Source organism: Suricata suricatta, chromosome 11, assembly GCF_006229205.1.
Source record: "Suricata suricatta isolate VVHF042 chromosome 11, meerkat_22Aug2017_6uvM2_HiC, whole genome shotgun sequence".
Taxonomy (NCBI): Eukaryota; Metazoa; Chordata; class Mammalia; order Carnivora; family Herpestidae; genus Suricata; species Suricata suricatta.
Window position 1 is genome coordinate 54,532,787 of NC_043710.1, and position 26,609 is coordinate 54,559,395.

At 37.0% G+C, this 26,609-nt stretch overlaps 1 protein-coding gene across 2 annotated transcripts in view; it reads right to left on the minus strand.

The window, feature by feature from the left end:
* The window catches only part of FCHSD2 (FCH and double SH3 domains 2), a 269,715-nt gene that overhangs the window by 34,245 nt on the left and 208,861 nt on the right, over window positions 1-26,609 (minus strand). For both annotated transcript variants that reach the window (XM_029914695.1, XM_029914697.1), the window contains exons 11-12: window positions 18,913-19,029; window positions 2,932-3,036 (exon numbers count right to left, since the gene is read on the minus strand). In XM_029914695.1, the coding sequence (XP_029770555.1) occupies window positions 2,932-3,036; window positions 18,913-19,029 (222 nt within the window). The remainder of the gene's footprint in view (window positions 1-2,931; window positions 3,037-18,912; window positions 19,030-26,609) is intronic.

Below are 26,609 nucleotides of genomic sequence, written 5' to 3' on the forward strand. Positions count from 1 at the left end.
TTCATGATAAAAGGCATTTCAAAAAACTCAAATACCTAAATACCAGGTTAAGAAGACTGTTATTAAAGTTTAACTTAAGCAGCTATTGCTTTGTTTCAATCTGAATTTGTCAGGGGCTGCAAACAGTACCACATCTAGTACAGAGTTTTTTCATCACCGTATGTCTAGTATATCATCAGTACCTGGCACACAGCAGATATTCACTAAGTATTTGTTAAACTAATAACTTAGTGAGTTTGCTACATATTAGTCAGCCAATAAATAACTAATCACTTTATTCTTTGGAAAAGCACAGGCCATTTATATTTTCAATTTCTTATGTTTGGAAAAAATTTCTTTAATCTGTTACTGAGCACCACAAAGTTTTTTATTCTAAATAGCAACACTGAATGGAAACATAATATAGAAAAGACAGATTAACCAACAAGGGAGGGTTACATTGTTGGTGGGAGTTAAAAACCAAACATGAAGGATATAATGGAATTTTAACCAGCCTTCTCTCTTCTGATTATTTATAATGAAGTTTTTTTTATAATGAAATAAGTAAGTACTGAATGGAAAATCCAATGCAAATGATATGCAGGCGGAAGAAAGAAAAATGTAATCTACAAAACTACTATTGTCAATTCCTCTGAAGGGTCTTGTGGTCAAATCTATTAAAAAATGTCATTATGATAATCTGGGAAGTACTACCCCTGTAGTGAGTACTACATTCACATATTTGCCGTCTAATTTTAGCTGGATTATTCTCTATATCTGATAGGTGAAAATCAAGTGGAAGATCATTTCAAAATGGCAGTAGAATTCACTGTATTTCACTGATATTCAAAACTAAGATAATAGATTTCCTGTCACGGTTTTTAGCATATTTTGTACTTTTGGTAAGAAAATTATCTTTGAGAATGCAGACTTAAATACTGGTATTAGGAGAAATGAGCTATTCTGTTGTGGGAATCTCACTTCCTATTTTTAGCTTTCAGCTAACAATCACAGGGCTGTTTAGCACTCTCATGGAAATAACAGGTCATTCAGCCTAAATGCAGACTTTGTGTGACTGATACCTACTACTGCTACTACTGCGGGGTTTGGTGGAGCAACGATACCAGACAGGACACCATGCAGGGAGACTGGAAATGGAAAATACGAGAGAGAACACACCCTTTGGAAAACTTCTGAGACCTGTCCTGCTCTACCAAGGCTCTGAAACTGGCTTCACTCAGAACACAGAGAAGCAAGCAGCCGGAGGAACTCTTCTACAGAAGCCAGTGTTTCTCGGACGAGGCAAGGGCCTGCCAATAGTACTTGGCCAGCACACTGGGGTAGTGGTTTAGCCATGACCCTGAATTCAGATTAGAAAATGGCTATGTATTGTACACCCTGCCCTTTTCACTCTAGAGGCTGTGGAACATGTGCCAGGAACAAAAGCAAGTTGGGTTTACTGAGGCTTTCTAGACCAGGCAAATGGCAAGCATTTCTGGTTCAGATCACTTCTGTGCAGTTACGCCAAAAACATGCGCATACTCCCTATGTTCGCCTAAGCTGCTTCTCCCCTCACCTCCCCCTGTCCTCCAACCAACCACTGAAACATTTCCTCAAAACCTCCAGAGTCCTGAGGGGATATGTGAAAATCTCTAGTTTAGATTAACCCTCAACCAATGCAAGAATTCCTTGTAGAGAGTCCCTGACAGTATCTTGTACACTTCCAGTGCTGCACTATGTCCGAGGGGAACTTACTCTCTCACTGGGCAGATCTGACTGTTGGAGAGGATTTCCCAATGCCAGCTTCAAATCTGCCTTTCCCACCTTCTTCTTCTGGCTCCAGTTATGCCACTTAACGTTGTATGGCATCCATCTTGTGCTATCCTTTTTTCTCTAATTAAATATTATTCATCTGTCAACACCCATCTCAAATCCTACCTCTTCTGTGTTACCTGCCCTAATAACTCCTCCCAGTGGTCTCTGTATCCTCTGGGTTCCTTAAGTATCACATATACTCGTATACACCACTCCTTGGCATTTATGCTTTAAGGTCTTAGTTATCTTTGGATCTCTTGAGGCCTTCCTAGTAAGAACATGTTCTCCTTGAGGCCTGGACAGTCTCAGTCTTTGTAAGGTGTGTATTTCTATATCCCTTCAACCTGCTGGATAGGTATAAGTAGACATGAGTGTGCACAGGTCCTCCATGAACTGGTTCTAACCACAATTATTTTGCTTTCTTCCTACCACGTTTCCTCACAAAAAAACCTCCACTCTAATCTAACCCAACTCCCAAATTAAATCCTATGTCTTCCTCCTTTGCAAATAACTTCCTTCTTTCCATCTCAGCCTCTCTGCCTCTAGGTCAGAGAATATGACTTTAGGGTATATGAACTTCCAGAAACTGTACACAAAAATGTGTATTCTACATTTTGGTACTTTCATACCAAAATATTAAAATCCACGGTTGTAACATTTTTGGTCTTGTCTGCTGAGCAAAGTCTCTTTTTTAGAAGATCAGCTTATGCCCCTGGACCCGTGAACCTTTCATATGGGGGAGGACTTTTCAAGGCTCTGAACGAATATGTATCAATTTCTATGCCATTAATTTGACTGATTTATTTTGTACCTTGTGAAAACTTTAAAATTAGTACTTTCATTGTGATACAATTCTGTTATTTAATGTTTCATGATTGTAAACTCTTCAGATAGCAGGGTCAGTGACTTTTGTTATATATACTACCTTTCATGGAGCAGGTACTCAAAAATAATACTCTGGACACACATGAAGATGCTGAATCATCTTTAAATTCATCAGTGTATAGAAACTGAATCCTACATCGCTTCTCGGCCTTTTGGCTAAGATCAAGTGTAGAAACTGAATCCTACAGGTATATATCACAGGTGTAATGTTGTTGGAGCTGGGCAAAATGCCACAATTAGCTGCCACCTCACCTCTGCTTTACGAATATTTTCTCTAGCTTCATCTATTTTCTGTTCCAACTCTGCTCGGCTTTGTTCTGATACTGCAACTCCATGACATTCCAGATCGTCTAGTACCTATTAAAGAAAATAGGAAAATGATGACTATTTTTTTCTTTTTCTCTATTTTTTCTTAAGTGACTAGAGCATTTAGTAGACTTTAGTGACAAGTGGCCATGATTCCTTTTTTTAACCTTTAATTTTTTCACTTATTTGTTAATTTAAAATAAAAAACCTCTAAATAATTATTAGATTGTAAAAGTAGTATAGAAAGTCCCTTCACTCCTCTACCCCATGGTAACAACTTGTATAACTACACTGTAATGTAAAAACCAGGAAAATGACATTGGCACAATCTATCAACCTTATTTGGATCACACATTTTGATATACATACCTTCAATTTTTAAAAATTACATGAATATAAAGTATTGTTGTAAAATAACAGTTAATACAATAAATCCACTGTGCGCCCCCAAATAATTACTGTCCCAATAATTTACAAGTATTTTTCCAAACTATTGCTTATGTATTTCTACATATTTGCAGTTTTATTTAAAAATATCTGAAAAGTAGATCTAAAATGAGATCTATCATCCCTTCAATATGTCTAAGCAAACTTTTTATGATTGTACAAAGAGATTTATTTCATTCTCTAATCCATAGATTCAACAGTTTAGCTGTACCATTTTTATTTACTCTTATTCTACTGCTATTTGAGTTTTCAAATTTCCCAATATTATAAATAGTACTGTACAAACAACCTAGTTAATCACTCTTTGAACACATATAAAAATATTTATTTAAGATAAAAATACAGAAGTGAAAACTGTGTATTTTAATTTAAATAGCATTGCCAAGTTGCTCCCAAAATATTGTACCTCGTCTTTTACTAGTATGTGTGAGAGCATATTTTTCTGTTTTTTACCAACATTAAATATTGTCAGTCTTTAAAATTTTTGCCAAGATGCTATACACATAAAGATCATCTCATTTCAATTTTCATTTCTCTGATTAATAGACAGCATCATTTCATATGCTGGTCATCTGTACTTATTTCTACTTTTATAAGTGGACAGTTCATAGCCTCTAGTTTTCTAATTTTTTGTCTTTTTGTTATATATTAAACATATTTCTTTCTAGATATTAGTCCTTTTTCTGTTGTTTATGTAGGAGGTGCCAGAGGTGTCAGAGGTGCTGTGTAGTTCAGCTGTTTAAGCATCTGACTCTTGGTTTCAGTTCAGGTCGTGATCTCTTAGTTTGTGGGTTCAAGCCCCCTATCAGGCTCTGTGCTGCAGTGCAGATTCTCTGCCCCCTCCCTTGTGATATCTCTCTCTCTCAACAATAGCCAAATCATGGAAAGAGCCTAAATGTCCATCACCTGATGAACGGATCAAGAAGATGTGGTGTATATATATATATACAATGGAGCATTACATGGCAATGAGAAAGAATCAAACCTGGCCATTTGTAGCAAAGTGGATGGACCTCAAGGGTGTCATGCTAAGCGAAATAAGTCAGGCAGAGAAGGACAGACACCATATGTTTGCATTCATAGGTCTAACAGGTGAACAGGAGAAACCTAATGAAGGACCATGGGGAGGGGAAGGGGGAAAGAGAGGTGGGGAGAGGGACACAAAACCCGAGAGACTACTGAATACTGAAGACAAACCGAAGCGAGGGTTGAAGGGGGAGGGGTTGGGGGAGGGAGGTGGTGGTAAAGGAAGAGGGCACTTGTGGGGAAGAGCACTGGTTGTTAGATGGAAACCAATGACAGTAAACTATTATAAAAGAAAAAAAAATACATTACAAAAGTAAAATAAATAAATAATAAATATTTTTAAAAATACAAACACAAATATTTCCTCTCATTCTATTCCCTTTCTTGTAGCTTTTTCAAGTTCTTTAGTTTTATAGAAATGTTTAGTTTTTAGGTGGTCACATTTATTAGTTTCCTCCTTTATGGGTTCTGGGTTTTATGTCTTGCTTAAGAAATCATCTGTAGGGTCGCCTGGGTGGTTCAGTTAAGTAACTAACTTTTGATTTTGGCTCAGGTCATGATCTTGTGATTTGTGAGATCAAGCCCTTGCATCAGGCTCCACACTGGCAGTATGGAGTCTGCTTTAGGATTCTCCCTTTCTCTTTGTCTCTCCCCCACACATTCTCTCTCTCAAAAATAAACACTAAAAAAAGGAAAGTCATCTGTAATATGCCAAAAATATTCTATATTTTCCAGGTTTTAATCATCTTGTGTTTAGCACATGGTTCTATAATTTTTTTGAAATTTATTTTGTATATGGTAGAAGGGAGGAATCTAACTTTATGTTTTTTTTCCCCAAATGCACAGGCAATTGTTCTAATACTATTTACTGAATAAATCCTTTTACCAAAGATTTGAAATGCCATGAACAATTTTATTATAAAAAATTTCAAATATATTCAAAAGTAAAGAGCCTAGTATGCTGAACTTCCATATTCTGATCATTAAGATTCAATAGTCAGCAAGATTTTTGTACATCTACTTTACCTAGTCTTTTTTTTTTTGCTAGAGCATCTTGAAGCAAATTTCAAACATCATGTTACTTCACTCTGACATGCTTTATTATCTCTGAAAATATGAACTTTAAGAAAAATACAACCATAATACCATTAGACCTACTAATAATTCCTTTGGTAGACTTAATATGCTGTTCATCATTAAATTTCTTTGCCTCTTCAAAATGACTTTTTTATGGTTGCTTGGCTTCAATAAGTATCTGATGGTCCATACACATACAGATCATTTTCTTTGATATAGTTGTTCATTTTTATATAATACCAATTTTAATTACTATGGCCATTATTGTATTTCCACATGTGCTCTGGCACATAGTCTCATTATTGTTGTTCTTGGCTATTCTTGCCGATTAAAAAAAAATCCAGATACATTTTTAGAGCCAGATTTTCAAATTGTTTGAAAGTAACTTTTTAGGGGTGCTTGGCTGACTCAGTAGGTACAGCATGTGACTCTTGATCTTGGGGTTAATTTCAAGCCCCACGTTGGGTGTAGAGATCACTTAAAAAGAAAATCTTTAGGGGCACCTGGGTGGTGCAGTCGGTTAAGGGAACTCTTGATCTCAGCTCAGGTCATGATTTCATGGCTCATGGGTTTGAGCCCCACATTGGGCTCTGTGCTAATGATGTGGTGCCTGCTTGGGATTCTGTCTCTCCTTCTCTCTGCCCCTCCCCCACTTGTGCACATGTTCTCTCTCTCTCTCTCTCTCTCTCTCTCTCTAATAAAAATTAAAAAAAAACCCAGAATGTAAAATAATTACTAATTTAAAAAATAAATAAAATCTTTAAAAAATAAAGATGTTTTTTGTTTCATTGGTATTGCACTGAAATTACAAATAAATATAAAAATCCAGATTTTTTGGCATTGCTCCAATTTCTCAGGTCTTTTATGTTCACTGGTAAAAAAAAAAAGTCTTCTTATAGGTCATGACATTTCACTGGTTAATTCACCAGTATTTTATTGCTATGGTGAATAATTTTGTCTCTAACGGTATTTTGCAATTTATTATTTCTAGTTACTAAGAAAGCTAATGATTTCTGTTACAGTGTTATATTTCTTCACCTTACTGAACTGTTATTATGTCTGTTTGACAGCTGGGTCACATATTTTGGGGAGTACACAATCACATCACCTATAAATAATGACAGGTGTAAGGATGCAGATCTGATTCGGGTTTCCCCTCTGACTTTGAAGGCCAGCTAACACCATTAACATTTCTGGGGGCCGGCCTAAAGATGAGGTTAAGACTAGTCACGCCCTACCTGAGGGTCCTAGTCACACCCTACCAGAGGGTTCTGGGTCCACTCTGTAATAGGTTAAAGTAACTGTCAATGATGTGAGGCTATATTGACTGGACCCCTGTACCTGTGTCACAATTTCCTGTAACTCCCCCTTCCCAAACTCATAAAAGGCCCTGCCCCGCCATGTTCGGGGCTCACTCCACGTGGATCCAGTGTGTTGTTGAAGTCTGTGAGCCCGAGTTTAGGCTGGCCGGGCCTAAATTCGTAATAAAGCCCTTTGCTTTTGCATGCATGATTCGGTCTCCCAGGTAATCTCTGGTTTTTGGGGGTGATATTAAAATCTGGGTACAACACAGGTGTACCTTTTCCAAATATTTAAACACTTTATATTTCTTTCACTAAACATACTGACTAAATCTTAGGACACTGAAAAGGAGTGGTGATGATGAGTATACTGTTTTCTTATTTTACCATTTTAGAAGGCAGAATGGCTTCCAAAGATGTCCACACCTTAATTTCCTGAAACTATTTATATGTAGAATATAACTTACACATATATTAGCATTATAAATCTTAAGATAAGGAAATTATTCTGGGTTATCAAAGTCACTCAATCGAATCATTATGACACCTTATAAGCATAGAACTTTGTCTGGCTAGAATGAGATGAGATGAGATTGCAAGGACGCAGGTCTGAACCAAATTGACTCCATGACAGGCTTCAAGTTTCCCTCTGAGCTTGGAGGCCTGTGAGTTGGTTTCTCAGAATCATTAGACAATCGAAGGGCACACATTGCCCAAGGCAGGAGGGACCACCCTTGTAACGCCCAATCAGGAAAGGCCAGCTAACACCCTTAACATTCCTAAGGGCAGGCCTAGAGATAGAAGCTATAGATAATTACTTATTGCTTAAGGCTAGTTACACCCTAAGTGAGGGTCCTGGGTCCACTCTGTAATTGGTTAATACTTTAAATATTGTGATTGGGTCCTGCCAAAAGTAATGAATACTCTGGACAATGTGTATGGTTAAAGTTACTGCCAATGATGTTAGGCGATAATGATTGGATCACTGTACCTGTGTCACAGTTTCCTGTAATTCCCCCTTCCCAAACCCATAAAGGCCCTACCTTGCCTTTGATCGGGGCTCTCAGCATGGATCCACTGCCCTGGTAAAGTTTGTGAGCCCGAGTTTAGGCCCGGCCAGGCTAAGCCTGTAATAAAACCGCCCTTTGCTTTTGCATGCGTGACTCAGTCTCCCTAGTGGTCTCTGGTTTTGGGGGATGATATTGAAATCTTGGGCGTAACAAGATATGGGTCAAAAACAAGTCAGGGAGATTCCAAGTATGGGAAAAATTCAATGCAGCATTGCTGGCTCTGAGACATAGGAGCCCCTGTGGAAGGACCAGTGAGAGTAGCCTCTAGGAGCTAAGGGTAGCCCCCAGCTGATAGCAAAGAAGCAGGGACCTCAGCCCTATAGTTATTAGGTATTAGATTCTGACAACAATCTCAATGAGCTTGGAAATGGGTTCTACTCCAGAGGATTTCGGCCTTAGTAGAGCCTGAAAAGTAAAACAGCCACGCCCACCCAGACTTCTAATCTACAGAACTGTGACCTAAGAAATCTGTACTGTTATTTTAAACTACTAAGTTTGTGGTAATTTGTTATGGCAGATATAGAAAGTTAATACAACCATCAAGTGTAATCTTTGCAGTTAAGTTTCAGGAAAATATTCTTGTTAGGATGAACAGTTCTTTATCTTGCTGGCTGTGATTTTTGTTTTATTTTTTAATCACTAAAGAGATAATGAGTTTTATTATATGTTCTGGAAACTATAATATAGTCATAGAAATTGTCATCCTTACTTGGTAAATGCAGTTTATTATACTGATAAGTTTTCTAATGTTGAATCATCCTTGCACCCCAGTCACATGCCTAAAATATAGCTAGATTCATTTTTATTAAAATTTATTTAGCATTTTTATAAGTTTGTTACATCTTTGTTAAAAATCATTGGACTACATATGTGTGTGCCTATTTTTAGACTTTCTATTTTGTTCCATTCATCTGTAAGTCTATTCTTATTTCCTTTTTAACATTTATTTATTCTTATATTTATTTACTTTAAAAATCTTTTGTAATGTTTATTTTCTTTTTGAGAGCCAGAGATAGTGTGCAAGCAGGGGAGGGGCAGAGACAGAGGGAGACACAGAATCTGAAGCAGGCTCCAGGCTCTTGGCTGCCAGCTCAGAGCCGACGAGTGGAAGAACCCACAAACTGTGAGCCGCAGTCAGGAGCTTAACTGACTGAGCCACCCAGGCGACCCTTATTTATTTATTTTTAAAAGAGAGACGGTGCAAGTAAAGGGGGGCAGAGAGAATCCCATGAGGGGCTGAGAGAGAGAAAGAAGGGAGAGAGAGAGAATCTCATGCTGACAGTACAGAGCCCGAAGTGGGGCTCGAGCTCACAAACTGTGGATCATGACCCAAGCCGAAGTCAGATGCTTAACCCACTGAGCCAGCCAGGTGCCTCCTGTAAGTCTATTCTTACACCAATACTACAATATCTTGATTTTTGTATTTTTATATCTTGAAATGAGGTAGAGTAAGCCCTTCAATTTTATTCTTATTTTTCAAAATTGCTTTGGGTATTCTAGATCATTTGCTTTTCCATGTATGCTTCAGGAGCATTTTGTCTATTTCTATAAAATCTCTGCTGGATGTTTGACTTGGATTGCACTGAATACACAGACTAATCTGGAGATAACTGGTATTTTAAAAACACTGAGACCTCTACAAATGAACAAAGAAAAAAGAGATAAACCAAAAAACAGATTCTTAAATATAGAGAACTGATGGTTATGAGAAGGGAGGTAGCTGGGAAGATGGGTGAAATAGGTTAGGGAATTCAGAGTACACTTACCATGATGGGCACTGAGTAATGTACAGAATTGCTGAAATCACTATCCTATACACCTGAAACTAATATAATGCTGTATGTTAACTATACTGGAATTAAAATAAAAAGAACTTCAGTTCCCCATGTTAAAAAAATAAAAATAAAATGAAAATATTGATACTTCTTTTCCATTAGTCTGGAATCTTCTGATCCGTAGTCAGACGCATTATACATTGCGCCACTGGCCCTGTCTTTTCCATTAGTCTGTATGTCTGTCATGCCAATACTACAACGTTTTGAATACTTTGTATTCAATACTTTGAATAGCTTTGTAGTGAGATTTTTAAAAAATGATTATTTATTTTGAGAGAACAAGAGAGCAAGGAAGGGGCAGAGAGGGGAGAGATAGAGAATCCCAAGCAGGCTTCACACTGGCAGTGCAGAGCCTGATGTGGGGCTCGAACTCATGAACCATGAGATCATGACCTGAGCCATATCCAAGAGTCGGACACTTAACCGACTTAGCCACCCAGACACCGCTTTGTAACAAGTTTTAAAGTCAGAAAGTATGAGTCCTTCAATCTTATTCTTTTTCAAGTCTGTTTTGGCTAGCTGGGGTTCCTTGAGATTCCATATGAATTTTAGGATGGGTTTTTCTATTTCTGCAAAAAAAAAAAAATACTGTTGGAATTTGGATAGAGATTGTACTCAATCTGTGGATCATTTTGGGTGTATTGTCATCTTATCATTATCTTCCATTCCATAAACACAGGATGTCTTTCCATTTATTTATATCTTATTTAATTCTTTTCATCAATGACTTATAGTTTTAAGTGTACAGTCATTTACCTCTGTGGTTAAGTTTATTCCTAAGTGTTTTATTCTTCTGATAGTGTTGTAAATGGAACTGTTTTCTTCATTTCCTTTTTGGATTGTACATTGTTAGTGTATAAGATGTAACTGATTTTTGTGTGTTAATTTTGTACTTTGCAACTTTGTTGAATTTGTTTACTAGCTCTAATTGTGTGTGTGTGTGTGTGTGTGTGTTGTGTGTGTGTGTGTGTGTATAAGATAATTTCATTTGTGAACAGAGATAATTTTATTTCTTTCTTCTCAATTTGGATGCCTAAAAGACTATGAAGGCTGTGGCTAGGACTTCTAGTTCTATAGAGAACAAAAGGGGCATCCTTATCTTGTTCCTGATCCTAAAGGGAATGTTTTCAGTTTTATACCATTTAATATCACTGCCTTTTAACAAACTGATTATGAAATGCTTTGGTATCATCTTTGTGTTTTACCTTCCTGGGGTCTGTTGGGCTCCTTGGATCTACGGGTTTACAGTTTTTTATATAACTTGGGACAGTTTTAGCTATAGTTTTTCAAATATTTTTTCTGACTCTTCTCTATGTCTCCAAATATATCTCTGACTCCCAAAATATGCTAGATTACATATTATCCCACACAGATTAATGATGTTCTGTTCATTTTTAAAAAGTCTTTTATTTCTCTCTATGCTTCAGACTAGATAAATTCTATTGCTATCTATACTTTTAAGCTTGTTGTTGGTTTCTTTGGTGCCATGTAATGTACTAAATTTTTCATTTCAAATCTTGTATTTTCAGCGTTAGAAGTTCCATTTGGTTCTTTTTTAAAGGGTTTATTTATTTTTGAGAGAGACAGGCAGAGAGAGAGGGGGACAGATTTTTCCAAGCAAGGTCCACACTGTTAGTGCAGAGACTGATGTGGGGCTCAAACTCACAAACTGTGAGATCATGACCTGAGCTGATGTATCAAGAGTCAGATACTTATGTAAGAGGAAAGTATATAGCAATCCAGGCCTTCCTAAAGAAGGAAGAAAGGTCTCAGATACACAACCTAACCTTACACCTTAATGAGCTGAAAAAAAGAACAGCAAATAAAACCCAAAACCATCAGAAGACAGGAAATAATAAACCAAAAAAAAGAAAATACAAATACAAAAACAGAAACAGTAGAACAGATCAATGAAACCAGAAGCTGGTTCTTTGAAAGAATTAACAAAATTGATAAACCACTAGCCAGTTTGATCAAAAAGAAAAACGAAAGGATCCAAATAAATAAAATCAAGAATGAAAGAGGAGAGATCACAACCAACAGCAGAAATAAAAAACATTAATGAAAGAATATTATGAGCAATTATATGCCAATAAAATGTGCAATCTGGAAGAAATGGGCAAATTCCTAGAAACATATAAACTACCAAAACTGAAACAGGAAGAAATAGAAAATTTGAATAGACCCATAACCAGTAAAGAAATTAAATTAGTAATAAAATATCTCCCTAAAAATAAGAGCCCATGACCAGGCTTTCTAGGGGAATTCTACCAAACATTAAAGGTAGAGTTTATACCTATTCTCTTGAAGCTGTTCCAAAAATAGAAATGGAAGGAAAACTTCCAAACTCTTTCTATGAAGCCAGCATTACCTTGATTCTAAAACCAGACAAAGACCCGCTAACAAGGAGAACTAAAGGCCAATTTCCCTGATAAACATGGATGCAAAAATCCTCAACAAGATATTATCCAATAATACATTTAAAAAATTATTCACCACACCCAAGTGGGATTTATGCCTGGGATGCAGGGCTGGTTCAATATCTGCAAACAATCAACGTGATCCATCACATCAATAAAAGAAAGGACAAGAGCCACATAACCCAGTCAATAGACGCAGAGAAAGCATTTGACAAACTATAGCATCCTTTCTTGATAAAAATCCTCAAGAAAGTAGGGACAGAAGGATCATACCTTGAGACCATAAAAGCCATATATGAAAGACCCAATGCTAATATCATCCTCAAAGAGGAAAAAATGAGAGCTTCCCCCCTAAGGTCAGGACCAAGACTGGGATATCTATTCTCACCACTGTTATTCAACATAGTATTGAAAGTTTTAGCCTCAGCGATCAGACAACACAAAGAAATAAATGGCATCCAAATTGGCCGAAGGAGGTCAAATTTTCACTCTTTGCAGATGACATGACACTCTCTATGGAAAACCCAAAAGATTCCACCAAAAAACTGCTAGAACTGACCCATGAATTCAGCAGTCACAGGATGTAAAAATCAATGCACAGAAAATGGTTGCATTCCTATATACCAACAATGAAGCAACAGAAAGATAAATCAAGGAATTGATCCCACATACAATTGCACCAAAACCCATAAAATACTTACGAATAAATCTAACTAAAGAGATGAAAAATCTATACACTGAACACTATAGAAAGCTTATGAAAGAAAGTGAAGATACACAAAAAGGAAAAATATTCCATGCTCCTGGATAGGAAGAACAAATATTTCTAAAATGTCAGTATTACCCAAAGCAATCTACCTATTCAATGGAATCCCTATCAAAATAACACTAGCATTCTTCACAGAGCTAGAACAAACAATCCTAAAATTTGTATGGAATCAGAAAAGACCCCAAATAGCCAAAGCAATCTTGGAAAAGAAAACCAAAGTAGGAAGCATCACAATCCTGGACTTCAAGCTTTATTACAAAGCTGTAATCATCAAGACAGTATTGTACTGGCACAAAAACATACACTCAGATCCATGGAACAGAATAGAGAACCCAGATATGGACCCACAAATGTATGGTCAACTAATCTTTGACACTGCAGGAAAGAATATCCAATGGAATAAAGACAGTCTCTTCAGCAAATGGAGCTGGAAAAACTGGACAGCAACACGCAGAAAACTGAACCTGGAACACTTTCTTACACCATACACAAAAATAAACTCAAAATGGATGAGAGACCTAAATGTAAGACAGGAAGCCATCAAAATCCATGAGGAGAAAGCAGGCGAAAACCTTTTTAACCTTGACCGCAGCAACTTCTTACTCAACATGTCTCTGGAGGAAAGGAAATAAAAGCAAAAATAAACTACTGGGACCTCATTAAAATAAAAAGCTTCTGCACAGCAAAGGAAACAATGAGCAAAACTAAAAGGAAACTGATAGAATGGGAGAAGATATTAGCAGCTGACATATCAGATGAAAGGTTAGTATCCAAAATCTATAAAAAACTTATCAGATTCAACACCCAAAAAACAAAGAATCCAGTTAAGAAATAGACATGAATAGGGAAAAAGACATGAATAGACACTTCTCCAAAGAAGACATCCAGAGGGCCAATTGACACATGAAAAAAATGCTCAGCCTCACTCATCATCAGGGCAATACAAATCAAAACCATAATGAGATACCACCTCACACCTGTCAGATGGCTAACATTAACAACTCAGGCAACAACAGATGTTGGCGAGGATGAGGAAAAAGAGGAACCCTTGTGCACTGCTGGTGGGAATGCAAACTGGTACAGCCACTCTGGAAAACAGTATGGAGGTTCCTCAAAAAATTAAACATAGAACTACCCTATGACCCAGGAATTGCACTCCTAGGTATTTATCCGAGGGATACAGGTGTGTTGTTTTTGAAGGGGCACATGCACCCCAACAACAGCCAAAGTATGGAAAGAGCCAAAATGTCCATTGATGGATGAATGGATAAAGAAGATGTGGTATATATGTGCAATGGAGTATTACTTGGCAATAAAAAAGAACGAAATCTTGCCATTTGCACCTACGTGGATGGAACTAGGGTATTATGCTAAGTGAAATTAGTCAGAGAAGGACAAATATCATATGACTTCACTCATATGAGGACTTTAAGATATAAAACAGATGAACATAAGGAAAGGGAAGAAAAAATAATATAAAAACAGGGAGGGGACAAAATGTAAGAGACTCTTAAATACAGAGAACAAATTGAGGGTTACTGGAGGGGTGGTAAGAGGGGGGATGGGCTAAATGGGTAAGAGGCATTATGGAATCTACTCCTGAAATCATTGTTGCACTATATGCTAACTAACTTGAAAGTAAATTAAAAAAAAGAATTAGAAAAATAATAAAAGCTAAGGTAAGAAATAAGACATCAAGAAGTGTAGAACACCAGAAACAAACAGAAAGCACACATGAGGTGGTCAAAATGAGTTCAAATATATTAGTAATAATAATAAATGTAATTCATAGTTAAAAGAAAAAAAAGAGCCAGACACTTAACCAACTGAGCCTAGGTGTCCCCCCCACAAATTTGGTTCTTTTGTATATCTTCCTTTTCTTTCTTCAATATGTTCGTTTTCTTTTAAATCCTTTACTTACTGTTTTAAAGTCCTTATTTGCTAATTCCAACATCCCTGGCATTTATGATCTGCTTTAACTGATTTTTCTTTCGGTCATGGATCATATTCTCTTTTGTTTTTAATATCTAGTAAATTTTATTCTTTTAAAATAATTTTTAAGTTTATTTATTTATTTTGAGAAAGAGAGAGAGACAGAGAAAGTGCACAAGGGAGGGACAGAGAGAGAGAGAGGGAAAAAGGGAATCCCAAGCAGGCTCCATGCTGTCAGCGAGGAGTCCAATGCAGAGCTTGAACTCATGAACTGTGGGATCATGACCTGAGCTCAAACCAAGAGTCAGACACTTAACTGACTGAGCCACCCAGAAGAAATTCGATTCTTTTTTTTAATTAAAAACTTTTTTTTTATTTTAGAGAGAGAGCAGATGGGGGAGAGGGAGAAGGAGGGAGGGGAGTGGGAAGGGGGAAAAAGAGAAAGAGAGAGACAGAGAGACAGAGAATCTTAGGAGGCTCCATGTTCAGTGCAAAGTCTGATGCAGGGTTTGATCCCATGACCCTGGGATCATGACCTGAGCCCAAATCAAGAGTTGGATGCTCAACTCAATGAGTCACATAGGTGTCCTGAAAAATTTTATTCTTGACATAGTAAATACTATGTTGTTAAATGTTGAATTTTGTTTCCTTCCTAGGAAAAGAAGATTTTCTTTTTTCTGGCAGGCAAATAAATTACCTGTGGATTAGCTTGATGTTTCTGAAGCTTGTTTTAAAGCTGTGTTAGGTTAATTCTAAAGTAGCCTTATTCTAGGACTAAATTAGCCCTGGAACCAATGTATGATCCTTCTGTAGTCTCCTGAATGCCCCAGATGATCCATGAATTGTCAACCATGAGCAGCCTCAACCTTGGCTAGGCACAACTGGAATGCGTCTTAGCCCTACGTGATCTCTGGGAATCGTTCATCTTATCTCCTCTGTCATTCTCTACCCAGTATTGTAGAATTTTACCATATGCTTATGTGGTTTAGTATTCAGCAACAGATTGAAGGGGAGACCTATGATGATTTTTAAAATTCTTTCTTTGCATCTCCATGTTGTCTGGTACTCTCCTAAAACTCATGTCACATCAGTTCTTTGAACTTTGATTTTTGTTATCTCAACTCAGAGAGTCTGTGGTGCCTTGCTTAAGTTCTCTCTCCTTACACTGCAATACAGAAAGTGCCATCAGGAAGAAAGCTTGGGAAGTCATGTGGCTAATTTCAATGTTATTTTCTCTCTCAAGTTTCACACTTCTGTTACTGCCTGCTGTGCAATGTCTGAAAACCGTTGTTTCATATATTTAGACCAGTTTTATAGTTGTTTATGCAGAAGAGTAAGTGTGATCCCAGGTAATTTATCATGGCCAAAAGGAGAACCCCTTAATTTTATTGCCTAAATTATATCTTACAAGATTAAAGCCTATCATGGGTCATACTACAAAGAAATGGAAAAGTTATTGAAATCTGCCTGTCTCTATCTTCTAGCAGAATGATACAATAAGCCTTAACAACAGAGAGAGGAAGATTTATTTTTAATATCCATACACTTTCAAATACAGTAAAGAATTTTAATGCAACAAAGTCTATGTGTTTTACATTTTGAAGTATCAAGCTGCAGTAATTAATCACTATTTATTGGATATAATAAAGATAACCTGCCCCTCCAGTTCACAAATTCTTGGACTGAGATATACTGTGTTATAGGAATTGCACCCAGGAAGCCTTATCTGTCCATGAATTTCATTTAGATGACCAGATTCTAAAATTCAAACTGGAGCCTGATACCAGTTTTTGAGGGATTTGGGGTAAAGAGGGGAGTTTTATTTTGTATGCAAGACGGATGTGAACTGTTATACACAGAAGGTAGACTGTGGCTGACTGTTTTTAAGAAAAGTTACTACAATATTTCCCATTCCACATGTTCTTCTAGAAACTTGAGGTTTCCTTACTAAGAAGTGCAGTTTATCTTCTCTCTCCTTGAACTTGGACAACAGGCCTTTGTGATTGCCTCAGTTAATAAAAATATGACACCAGTAGTATCACATTATTTCTGAGGTTAGGCCAGAAAAGATAACAAAGCTCCTACTTGGCTCACTCTTAGGACTCCAACTTGGGGGCCCTGTGCTACCATGTAAGAAGTACTAACCTAAAGTTACTATGCTGGAGAGACCACAGAGAGACTGAGATGCACGAGGAACTCTAGCTGTTCTAGCTCCCAGCTAGCTGTTCAAGTCTTTCTGTTCCAAGACCAGATACGTCAGTGGGGAAGTCCACGGGGTGACTCTGGCACTGCTCACTGACTGCAACCACACGGGAGACTCCCAAGTGAGAAGTGGCAAGCTAAGTCCATCCAATCCCCAGAGTGCTAAGAGACAAATAAAGTATGTTCTTTTTTTGTGGCATTAAGTTTTAGGTAGTTTGTCTTATAGCATTAGATTAGTGGAACACTGAATGTGGGATGCCTGTGGGACAGTGAAAAGATGTCAAAGCCGGCAAGAGGATATATGTATCCACAGAAGAAAAGCCCAAAGTTGGAGATACTAATTTATGATTTGTTGGTAAGTGAAACCACAGCACTGGTTGAGACTGTGAATAAGATAAAGAATTAAGAGAATAAAAAATAAGAAGGGGTGCCTGGGTGGCTCTGTCAGTTAAGTATCTGACTTCGGCTCAGGTCATGATCTCACAGGTTGTGGGTTCAAGCCCTGCATTGGGCTCTGGGCTGACAGCTAGCTCAGAGCCTGGAGCCTGTCTTCAGATTCTGTATCTCCATCTCTCTCTGACCCTCCCGGCTCATGCTGTCTCTCTCTCTCTCTCAAAAATCAAATAAAACATTAAAAAAATGTTTTACAAAGAATAAGAAAAGATAGCCTAGTATAGAAATCTAAGGAATTTAAATATTTAAATGTGGGGTGGAGAAAGAAGAACCTAGGAAATGCCAGAGAGACAGAAGGAAAACCAGGACAATGTTAAGACAGGGATAATGAGAGAAGAGAGTGTTTCAACACATAGGGAGCTGTCAATTATGATGAAACTGCCAATAGATTTTAAGAAATAAAAGTGTCCATTTTGGATTTAGCAACATAGACATTATTAGTGATTTGGGCAAGTGTAGTCTGTATGAAGTACAGGGGAGAGGAAAGAAGGAAAAGTCCAAATGTTATGGGTGAGAGATTAGGAAATATAGATATTAAATATGAAAAATTATTTTAATAAGTTAGATGTAAAGGTAAAGAAAGACAAAAGTTATAAATAAATGGAAATTAGAAAAAATTTACTATACCTAAAGTAATTTCTTTGTGCTTAGAGTTTAGTCTTGAAAACACATTTTTTAAATTTTAATGTTTTAATTTTAATTTAATTCAAATTTATTTATTAAGTAAACTCTATGCCCAACATGTGGCTCAAACTCATGACCCTGAGATCAAGAGTCACATGCTCTACTGACTGAGCCAGCTAGGCACCCCTTGAAGATACATTTTCATGGAATCTACAATTAAGACTTCAAAAAATTTGTCTAGGGAATTAAAAGCTTAATTCAACACAGGCATGTCTCTTCTACTACGTGAGAGATGGTAATACATTATCACTAGGCTTTCTTAGGCAATTCTATGGCAAAAAGAAAATTACTGTGTTGCTGCTTGAAGAGCTTAAGGAATTAAAAAAAAAACTGTAACCTTTTTATTTATTTTTAAATGTTTATTTATTTTGAGTGAGAGAACGAGGGAGGGGCAGAGAGAAAGGGAGAGAGAGAGAGAATCCCAAGCAGGCTCTGCACAGTGCGAGCCCAGTGTGGGGCTTGATCTCCGGAACCATGAAATCATGACCTGAGCCAAAATCAAGAATCTGATGCTTAACTGACTGAGGCACTCAGGTGCCCCAGGCTTAAGGAATTTCCAAACCAAGTAGACAGCTGAGAGCATACTGCTGAATGGTGAGAAATTACAGAAAAAACATAAGATATTTTTCACATGAATAAAACTCAATTCATTAAATTGACTTGACATATGGCTTAGGCTAAATGTAGTCTAAGACTCTCTACTGCACTTACCCGTTGTTGGTGAACAATGTTTTTGTGCTCACGTGCCACACGTGTAGCCCATTTTCGAGCCTCCTTGTTTAGACTATGCTCCTCCGTGGTTCCAGTTTCTGATTCTAATTGTCGGCTCTACAATGTAAGAGAGAACAGAGACCAAATGCTGTTATCCATATTGAAATCACCACTGTCTGTAGATGGACCAGAGGGCCTTCACTTAATCATCACCCTAACAAGCCATGCTCCACTACTATGGGAAGCAATGTCTCATGTCAGAACATTAGCAGAAAACTAAAAGGACAGTATGAAACCATAAATGACCACAGGTTTGTCAGTCTTACACTGCTTAATATCAAAGCTCCATCTCTAATACTGTGGATTGAGCCATTCTGGGTGTGAAGAAAAGCTAGCTAAGCAAAGAAATAAAAAAGTATTCATGCCAATCTACTATGACATTTAAATAGTTGCATAGTTTAATTTGGAAACAACAAAAGAGTTTCAATGGGATTAAAAAAAAAGAATCTGTGGATAGAAGTGAAAAGAACAAAACAATACAGTAACAGCAACAGAATCTTTCTGTCCACGAAAATACTGGGCTTACTTTAGTTTCAGGTTCATAACCAATTCATCAAAACGCTCAAACTAGTTTTTGCCCTTCTTCTAGACTGTAGTGTCATAGGAAATATAGCAGTGCTAGACTAAATGATCAGTAAGGATTTCTTCTAGCCCTAACATACTATTATTCTGTTTCACAAAGACCACACTGCAAAATGTACATTAACAATAGTAATAGTTTAACCCCTACTGTACAAAGAATTGTGAAAAGTGCTGCTTGTAACTTTTACAACTACCTTATGAAATAGGTCATACAGCCACCTTATAATAAAGAAAACGGAGACTCAGAGAGGTTAAGTAAACCTGGTGTCTACCACATATTAATTGTTATGACTTTGATTATACGAGTCTGATTCCAGTATCAGAACTCTTAACCAATAAATTATTTTAACTTTTCCTAAATTCTTAAGAACCCGTGGGAAAAAAAATGTAAAAGTTGGGAAAGCAAACAATTCCTTAAATATGAATTATTCAAAGAGGATTTTAATAGAAGAAGTAAAATTTACAGTGGGAAGATTTTAGAATACAGACTTTTGTAAGGCCACAGAGCTCAAAATTGGTAAAGTAGAATTTGATAAACTGGATTAAAAACTTAATATTTCTGTTGGGAGGATTGTAGGCAAGGTTGAAAAACTTTTACTCTATACAGACATTTCAGCTAATGCTAGATTATACAGTGATAAATGCACTGAAATAGAGGAAAAGAATCAAAATCAAAATCTAACCAACTTCACAATTAGATTTTATATTCTGATTCATCCTTTGGGCTGTTAGGAATCTGGGAATCATCTTTATTATTATATTTTGCTTTGTAAAAGGATATAGGCATTTAAATTTTAATCCATCCTCAGAAATGAGGGTTAAAATGTTAATCTCTGGATACAGATTGCAAGTGCAGTCTACACTAGCGTCAGAGGGATTGGATATATAAATGGAATGCTAGAAACATGTATTTTGAAGAGCCCAGGGTTAGGTTTTTAAGTCAGACTTAAATTTAATCCTCTCTATACTATTTGTTAGCTTTATGATCTTGGGCATGTTATTAATCTGAGCAAAATCTTATTACTGTTAACAAAAATTCCAAATAATTTTTAGGTTCTTTGAATCAGAAATAACACTAAAGATACGTTGAAAGATCAAGGCATATCTCAAAGTGAATGAACTTACAGGGAGTAGATCAGATGAGAAAGGAGAAAGTTGATGGAGAAATTTGATTTTCATTAGTGAGCACCATTTTAGGAATAGGTAAATGGGTTTAAATGTGCTAGCTGCATATAAGGCCATCGCCCTACTTGCCCACACACAATTTATACCTTTTAATGGAATATTTGCTGTGCTTAAGAGCTGGGGAAGTAAAGATGGGTTTTTTCCCCCCTTTCTCTTTGGGTTTACAATTACTCAGGAGTGCCCAATGATCAGGACAGACAACAAATGCCACTGGTTGGCAGATGAGTTTATAGTTCAAATCCAAGTTAATTTATTTTTTTCATGAATTTTACAATCAAGCCATGGAAAGACAAATAAATGGCAGCAACCTATAACTCAGGTCTAGGCAAATGAGAATTTCATACATGGCAAACACATTCCAGGGTGTTAAACAATACACAGAGGAATGTTCTAATGCCACCACTATCATCCCAGATGGGTATGTATCAGGATCCAGTGTCGATCAAATGGTGGTGTTAGCAGTGGTTGATTCTACCAAAGGAACTGCTAGTGACTGCTTTTTGAAATGTTAGCTAATTTAATCTTCAGTTCATTCTTTTAACATTTTTCCTTTATGTCTTAAAGATGTAGTTAAAACATACAGAGTAACACATATAAGCTATTAAACACAAATATTTCAAGAACATTGTTAATTTCCTGAAGCAGAATATAAGAATTTAAAAATTATGTGTCAAACAGCACTGTAAAACTTTGAAAAAAAGTTCACTTATTGAACTGAATTATTATTATTTTTTAATGTCTATGTATTTTTGAGAGAGAGACAGCATGCAGGCAGGGAAGGGGCAGAGAGAGGGAGACACAGAATCTGAGGCAGGCTCCAGGCTCTGAGCTGTCAGCACAGAGCCTTATGCGGGGCTCAAAGCCACGAACCATGAGATCATGTCCTGAACTGAAGTTGGCTGCTCAACTGACTGAGCCACCCAGGTGCCCCGAGCTTGATTATTTTTAAAAAGACATAAGTAATGTCACAATTTTCAGAATAGAGGAACAAAAATAATTCAAATAAATTATAAACTGAAGTGAAATGCAGTAAAAGGACTTGCCTATCAATTTTTAAGTATAGGGTAGTTTTTCATTTGTCATTTGTCAGGTTGGATATTTTGATAAGTTAGGTCAAGTAAATGTGATTCTTGAGATCTTCAGAAACATCAGATTTTAGAAATCATATGTGTTTTAGTAAAAAAAAAATTACAAAAGCATATGGGTCTTTTCCTGGAAAATAAATGTAAATCTAATAAACACAAGCCTATGTTGTTCCCTCCAGATAATATACTTTCCTTATTGTTTTTGTATCATGTTTCAAATCTCAGTTCAAGTTCTATGTTCTCTATGAAACCTTCCCTGACTTTGCAGAAAGACTCAGGGGGTCCTTCATTTTTAACATATTTCCATTATATTAGTTTATTCATTTGTTAGACATTTATTTACCTTTTTTTTTTGAGAGAGAGAAAAACGTGCATGTGTGTCCAAGCAGAAGGACAGAGGGAGAAAGAGAGAGAATCTCAAGCAGGCTCCATGCTCAGCAGAGCCCAACATGGGCTCAGTCTCACAACTGAGGGATCATGAACCGAGATGAAATCAAAAGCTGGATCATTAACTTAATGAGCCACCCAGGTGCCCCTAGTCATTTGTCAGACATTTATCACATCAGGCAAATATTACATTATACTGTGACTGCTGGCATGTATGTTTCCCATTTGTCTTTAGGCAATTTGAGGACTTGAACCCTCAGTTAAGTTTGGCTAAACAAATAAAACCTAATGCCCTTACTTTGAAGCGAGGTCACCATATTATTGGAATAGTGCTTACAGAGATTACCAGAAATAAACATACATTAGAATCCATTTCTGATAAAGGAAAGATTATTTTGCATAGGGAAGAACAGAATGAACAGAGGAGAAAGAGAACTAATTTATTAAGTGTCATGTATTTTAATATAGGTTCTCAAAGTGGACTTGAGGATTGAGATCCTTCTCTCACTTGTACAATAAAACGCTTTCTTTTTTCTTCTTTAAATGTCCACTACAAAATCCATTCAAAATGGATTACTGAGGGAAGAAATTCTTTTGGATCTCCAAATTAAGGGACTTAAAAAACTTTTATGGGGGCGCTTGGGTGGCTCAGTCGGCTAAGCCTCCGACTTCGGCTCAGGTCAGATCTCACGTTCGTGGGTTCGAGCCCCGCGTCGGGCTCTGTGCTGACAGCTAGCTCAGAGCCTGGAGCCTGTATCCAGTTCTGTGTCTCCTTCTCTCTCTGTCCCTCCCCCTCTCATGCTCTGTCTCTCTCTGTAACAAAAATAAATAAAACATTAGAAAATAAAATAAAATAAAATACTTTTATGAAATTGATTTGTTCCTTAAAAAGTAGCCATTGAAATCTGAGGTCCATTTATTTTTCAAATATATTTACATTGTGTATTTATTCCCCAAAGGGACCTGGCTGTGTCATCCTGACTAGCATATTTCACATCCTCTCTAGGCCTTAGCTTCCTCACCTGAAAATCAAGACATACGAAGATGAGATGAAATCTCAGATTCTTATTACTGCTGCAATTAATTTTAAGATAACAGACTGACTCATGCCTTATCTGTAAGCAATGGGAACAATGTGTTTCTCTAAGAGACTCAGATGTTTGCTATTCTACTGCTGCTGCTCTGAGCACCAAATATTTTCTTACCCAGGAGTAGAAGGACCTGTATAAAATTTTAAAAAATATTTGGGGTGTCTGGATGGCTCAGTCAGTTAAGCATCCAACTCTTGATTTTGACTCAGGTCATGATCCCATGGTTCCCGAGATTCAGCTGGCAGTGCAGAACCTGCTTGGGATTCTCTCGCCCCCTTACCCCTCCCTCGCTTGGTGCTACTACTCTCTCTCTCACAATAGATACATTTTAAAAAATTTAAAAAACATTCTTAAAACATAATTGGAATTTTAAATTCATGACAGGACATAATTCTTGGAGGTACTGGGGATGAATAATATATAAAAACTATTTGGGGCACCTGGGTGGCTCAGTTGGTTAAGCGCCTGGCTTCGGCTCAGGTCATGATCTCGTGGTTCCTGAGTTTGAGCCCCGCATTGGGCTCTGTGCTGACAGCTCAGAGCCTGGAGCTTGCCTCAGATTCTGTGTCTCCCTATCTCTCTGCCCCTCTCCCATTTGCACTTTCTCTCTCTCTCAAAAATAAACAAACGCTAAAAAAAAAAAAATTTTTTTTAACTATTTGATGGGAGGTGCAGGCTGTCTAATCTCTAAGATGGTCAGGAACTATAGGTATTACAAATGTAAGATGACATGACATAATGAGAAAAGAAGTTTAAGTTCAAGTCTGTATAAGTCTATTTACATAGAGCTCTATATCCATATCGACATTAAATATGTTCCTGCAGAGAAATGTTTAGAAGGCTACTAACAAAATGCTATCTGTGGTTACCTTTGAGTAGTGCCAGTTCAGGTGATAATTTACTATTTTATGCTTTTTTATAATTAGAAAACCATAAAGCTATGTTAATTTTTAAAAGGGTACCATTTATTGCATATTTAAGCTCTCTGCTAACTGCTTTACATATATTATTTCACTTTATTCTCAAAATAATCCTAACAGAGATTCTCAATTTATAGGTCTGAAATTCTAGGCCTAGAAATGGTATGTGTCTTTCTTAATGCTAGTAAGTGGCAAATTTAAAGCTTATATTGAGATCTTTTTGACTTCAGATTCCTTGCCATCTTATAACCTAATATGCTTATGTCCCAATAATTGTTTAGTTAATGTTAATATTGATAAAATAGAGGCAGTAATACTAAAAAGGGCAGTGCTAAAAATGCAAATTTCCTTTAACTGAAATTTTGGGTAGGCATTTACTTAGAGGTAAGACATTTTTTTTAAAGTTTATTTATTTATTTTTAGAGAGCACAAGGAGGGGAGGGGCAGAGAAAGAGGGAGAGAGAAAATCCCAAGCAGGCTCTGCACTGTCAGCACAGAGTCCAATGTGGGACTTGAACTTACGAGCTGTGAGATCATGACCCAAGCCAAAACCAAGAGTCTGATGCTTAACTGACAGAGCCACACAGACGGCCCTGATTTCATTTTGGTTTTAGAAAAACAAAAGCCAAACTCTTTCAAATGAGTTTAAGAACGCCTTCAGAGACTACCAATATTAAAACATTTTAAAATTATTATTTTTATTTAAATCCAAGTTAAACATATAGCGTAATAATGGTTTCAGGAGTAGAATTTAGTGATTCATCAGTAACATATAACACCTAGCACTCACCCCACCAAGTACCTTCCTTAATGCCTATCACCCATTTAGCCTATCACCTCACCCCCAAACCCCAAAACTCCAGCAACCGTCAATTTGCTCTCTGTGTTTAAGAGTCTCTTATGGTTTGCCTCTATTTTTATCTTATTTTTCCTTCTCTTCCCCTATGTTCACCTGTTTTGTTTCTTAAATTCCACATTAGAGAAATCATATTTGTCTTTCTCTGACTTATTTCATTTAGCATAATACATCCTAGTTCCATCCACATTGTTGCAAATGGCAAGATTTCATTCTTTTTGATTGCTATTATTCCATGTGTACATATATATCTATACACACCATATCTTCTTTATCCATGTATCCGTGATGGACATTTGGGCTCTTTCCATAATTTGGTTATTGCTGATGGTGCTACTATAAATACTGAGGTGCTTGTGCCCCTTCAAATCAGCTTGTGCCCCTCTGGATAAATACCTAACATTTATTTTGCTGGGTCATAGCGTAGCTCTATTTTAATTTTTTGAGGAACCTCCATACTGTTCTCCAGAGGGCTACACCAGTTTGCATTCACATCAAGGGCTCCCCTTTCTCTGCATCCTCACCAACAGATGTTGTTTCCTGTGTTAATTTTAGCAATTCTGACAGGTGTGAGGTACTATCTCACTGTGGTTTTGATTTGTATTTCTCTGATGATGAGTGATATTGAGCATCTCTTCATGTGTCAGTCATTTAGATGCCTTCTTTGGAAAAGTGTCTGTTCATGGCTTATGCCCATTTCTGCCCTGGATTATTTGTTTTTTGGGTGTTGAGTTTGATAAGTTGTTTACAGATTATGGATACCAACCCTCATATAATATGTCATTTGCAAATATCTCTCCCATTCTATTGGTTGCCTTTTAGTTTTGTTGATTGCTTCCTTTGCTGTGCACAAGCTTTTTACCTTGATAAGGTCCCAATAGTTCATTTTGCTTTTGTTTCCCTTGCCTCCAGAGACGTGTCTAATAAGAAGATGCTGTGGCCAGGGTCAAAGAGGTTTTTGCCTGCTTTCTCCCCCAAGATTTTGATGTTTCCTGTCTTTCATCCATTTTGAGTTCATTTTTGTGTATGGTGTAAGAAATTGGTCCAGGTTCATTCTTCTGCACGTCACTGTCCAGTTTTCCCAACACCATTTGTTGTCTTTTTTCCATTGGATATTATTTCCTGCTTTGTCAAAGATTAGCTGGCCGTACATTTGTAGGTCTATTTCTGGGTTCTCTATTCTGTTCTATTGATCTATGTGTCCCTTTTTTGCCAGTACCATACTGTCTTGATGATTACAGCTTTGTAAGACCTCTGGCTTTGGTTTTCTTTTTCTTTTCTTCTTTTTCTTAGTGTTTATTTTTTTGAGAGAGTGGCAGACTGCAAGCAGGGGAGGGCAGAGAGAGACAGGGAGAGATGGAATTGGAAACAGGCTCCAGGCTCTGAGCTGACATCACAGAGCCCGATGAAGGGTTTGAACCTATGAGCTCACCTGAGCTGAAGTCGGATGCTTAACTGACTTGAGCCACCCAGGGTGCCACTTTTTTTTTTTAATTAAAAAAAAAGTTTTTAACATTTAGAGAAAGACCAT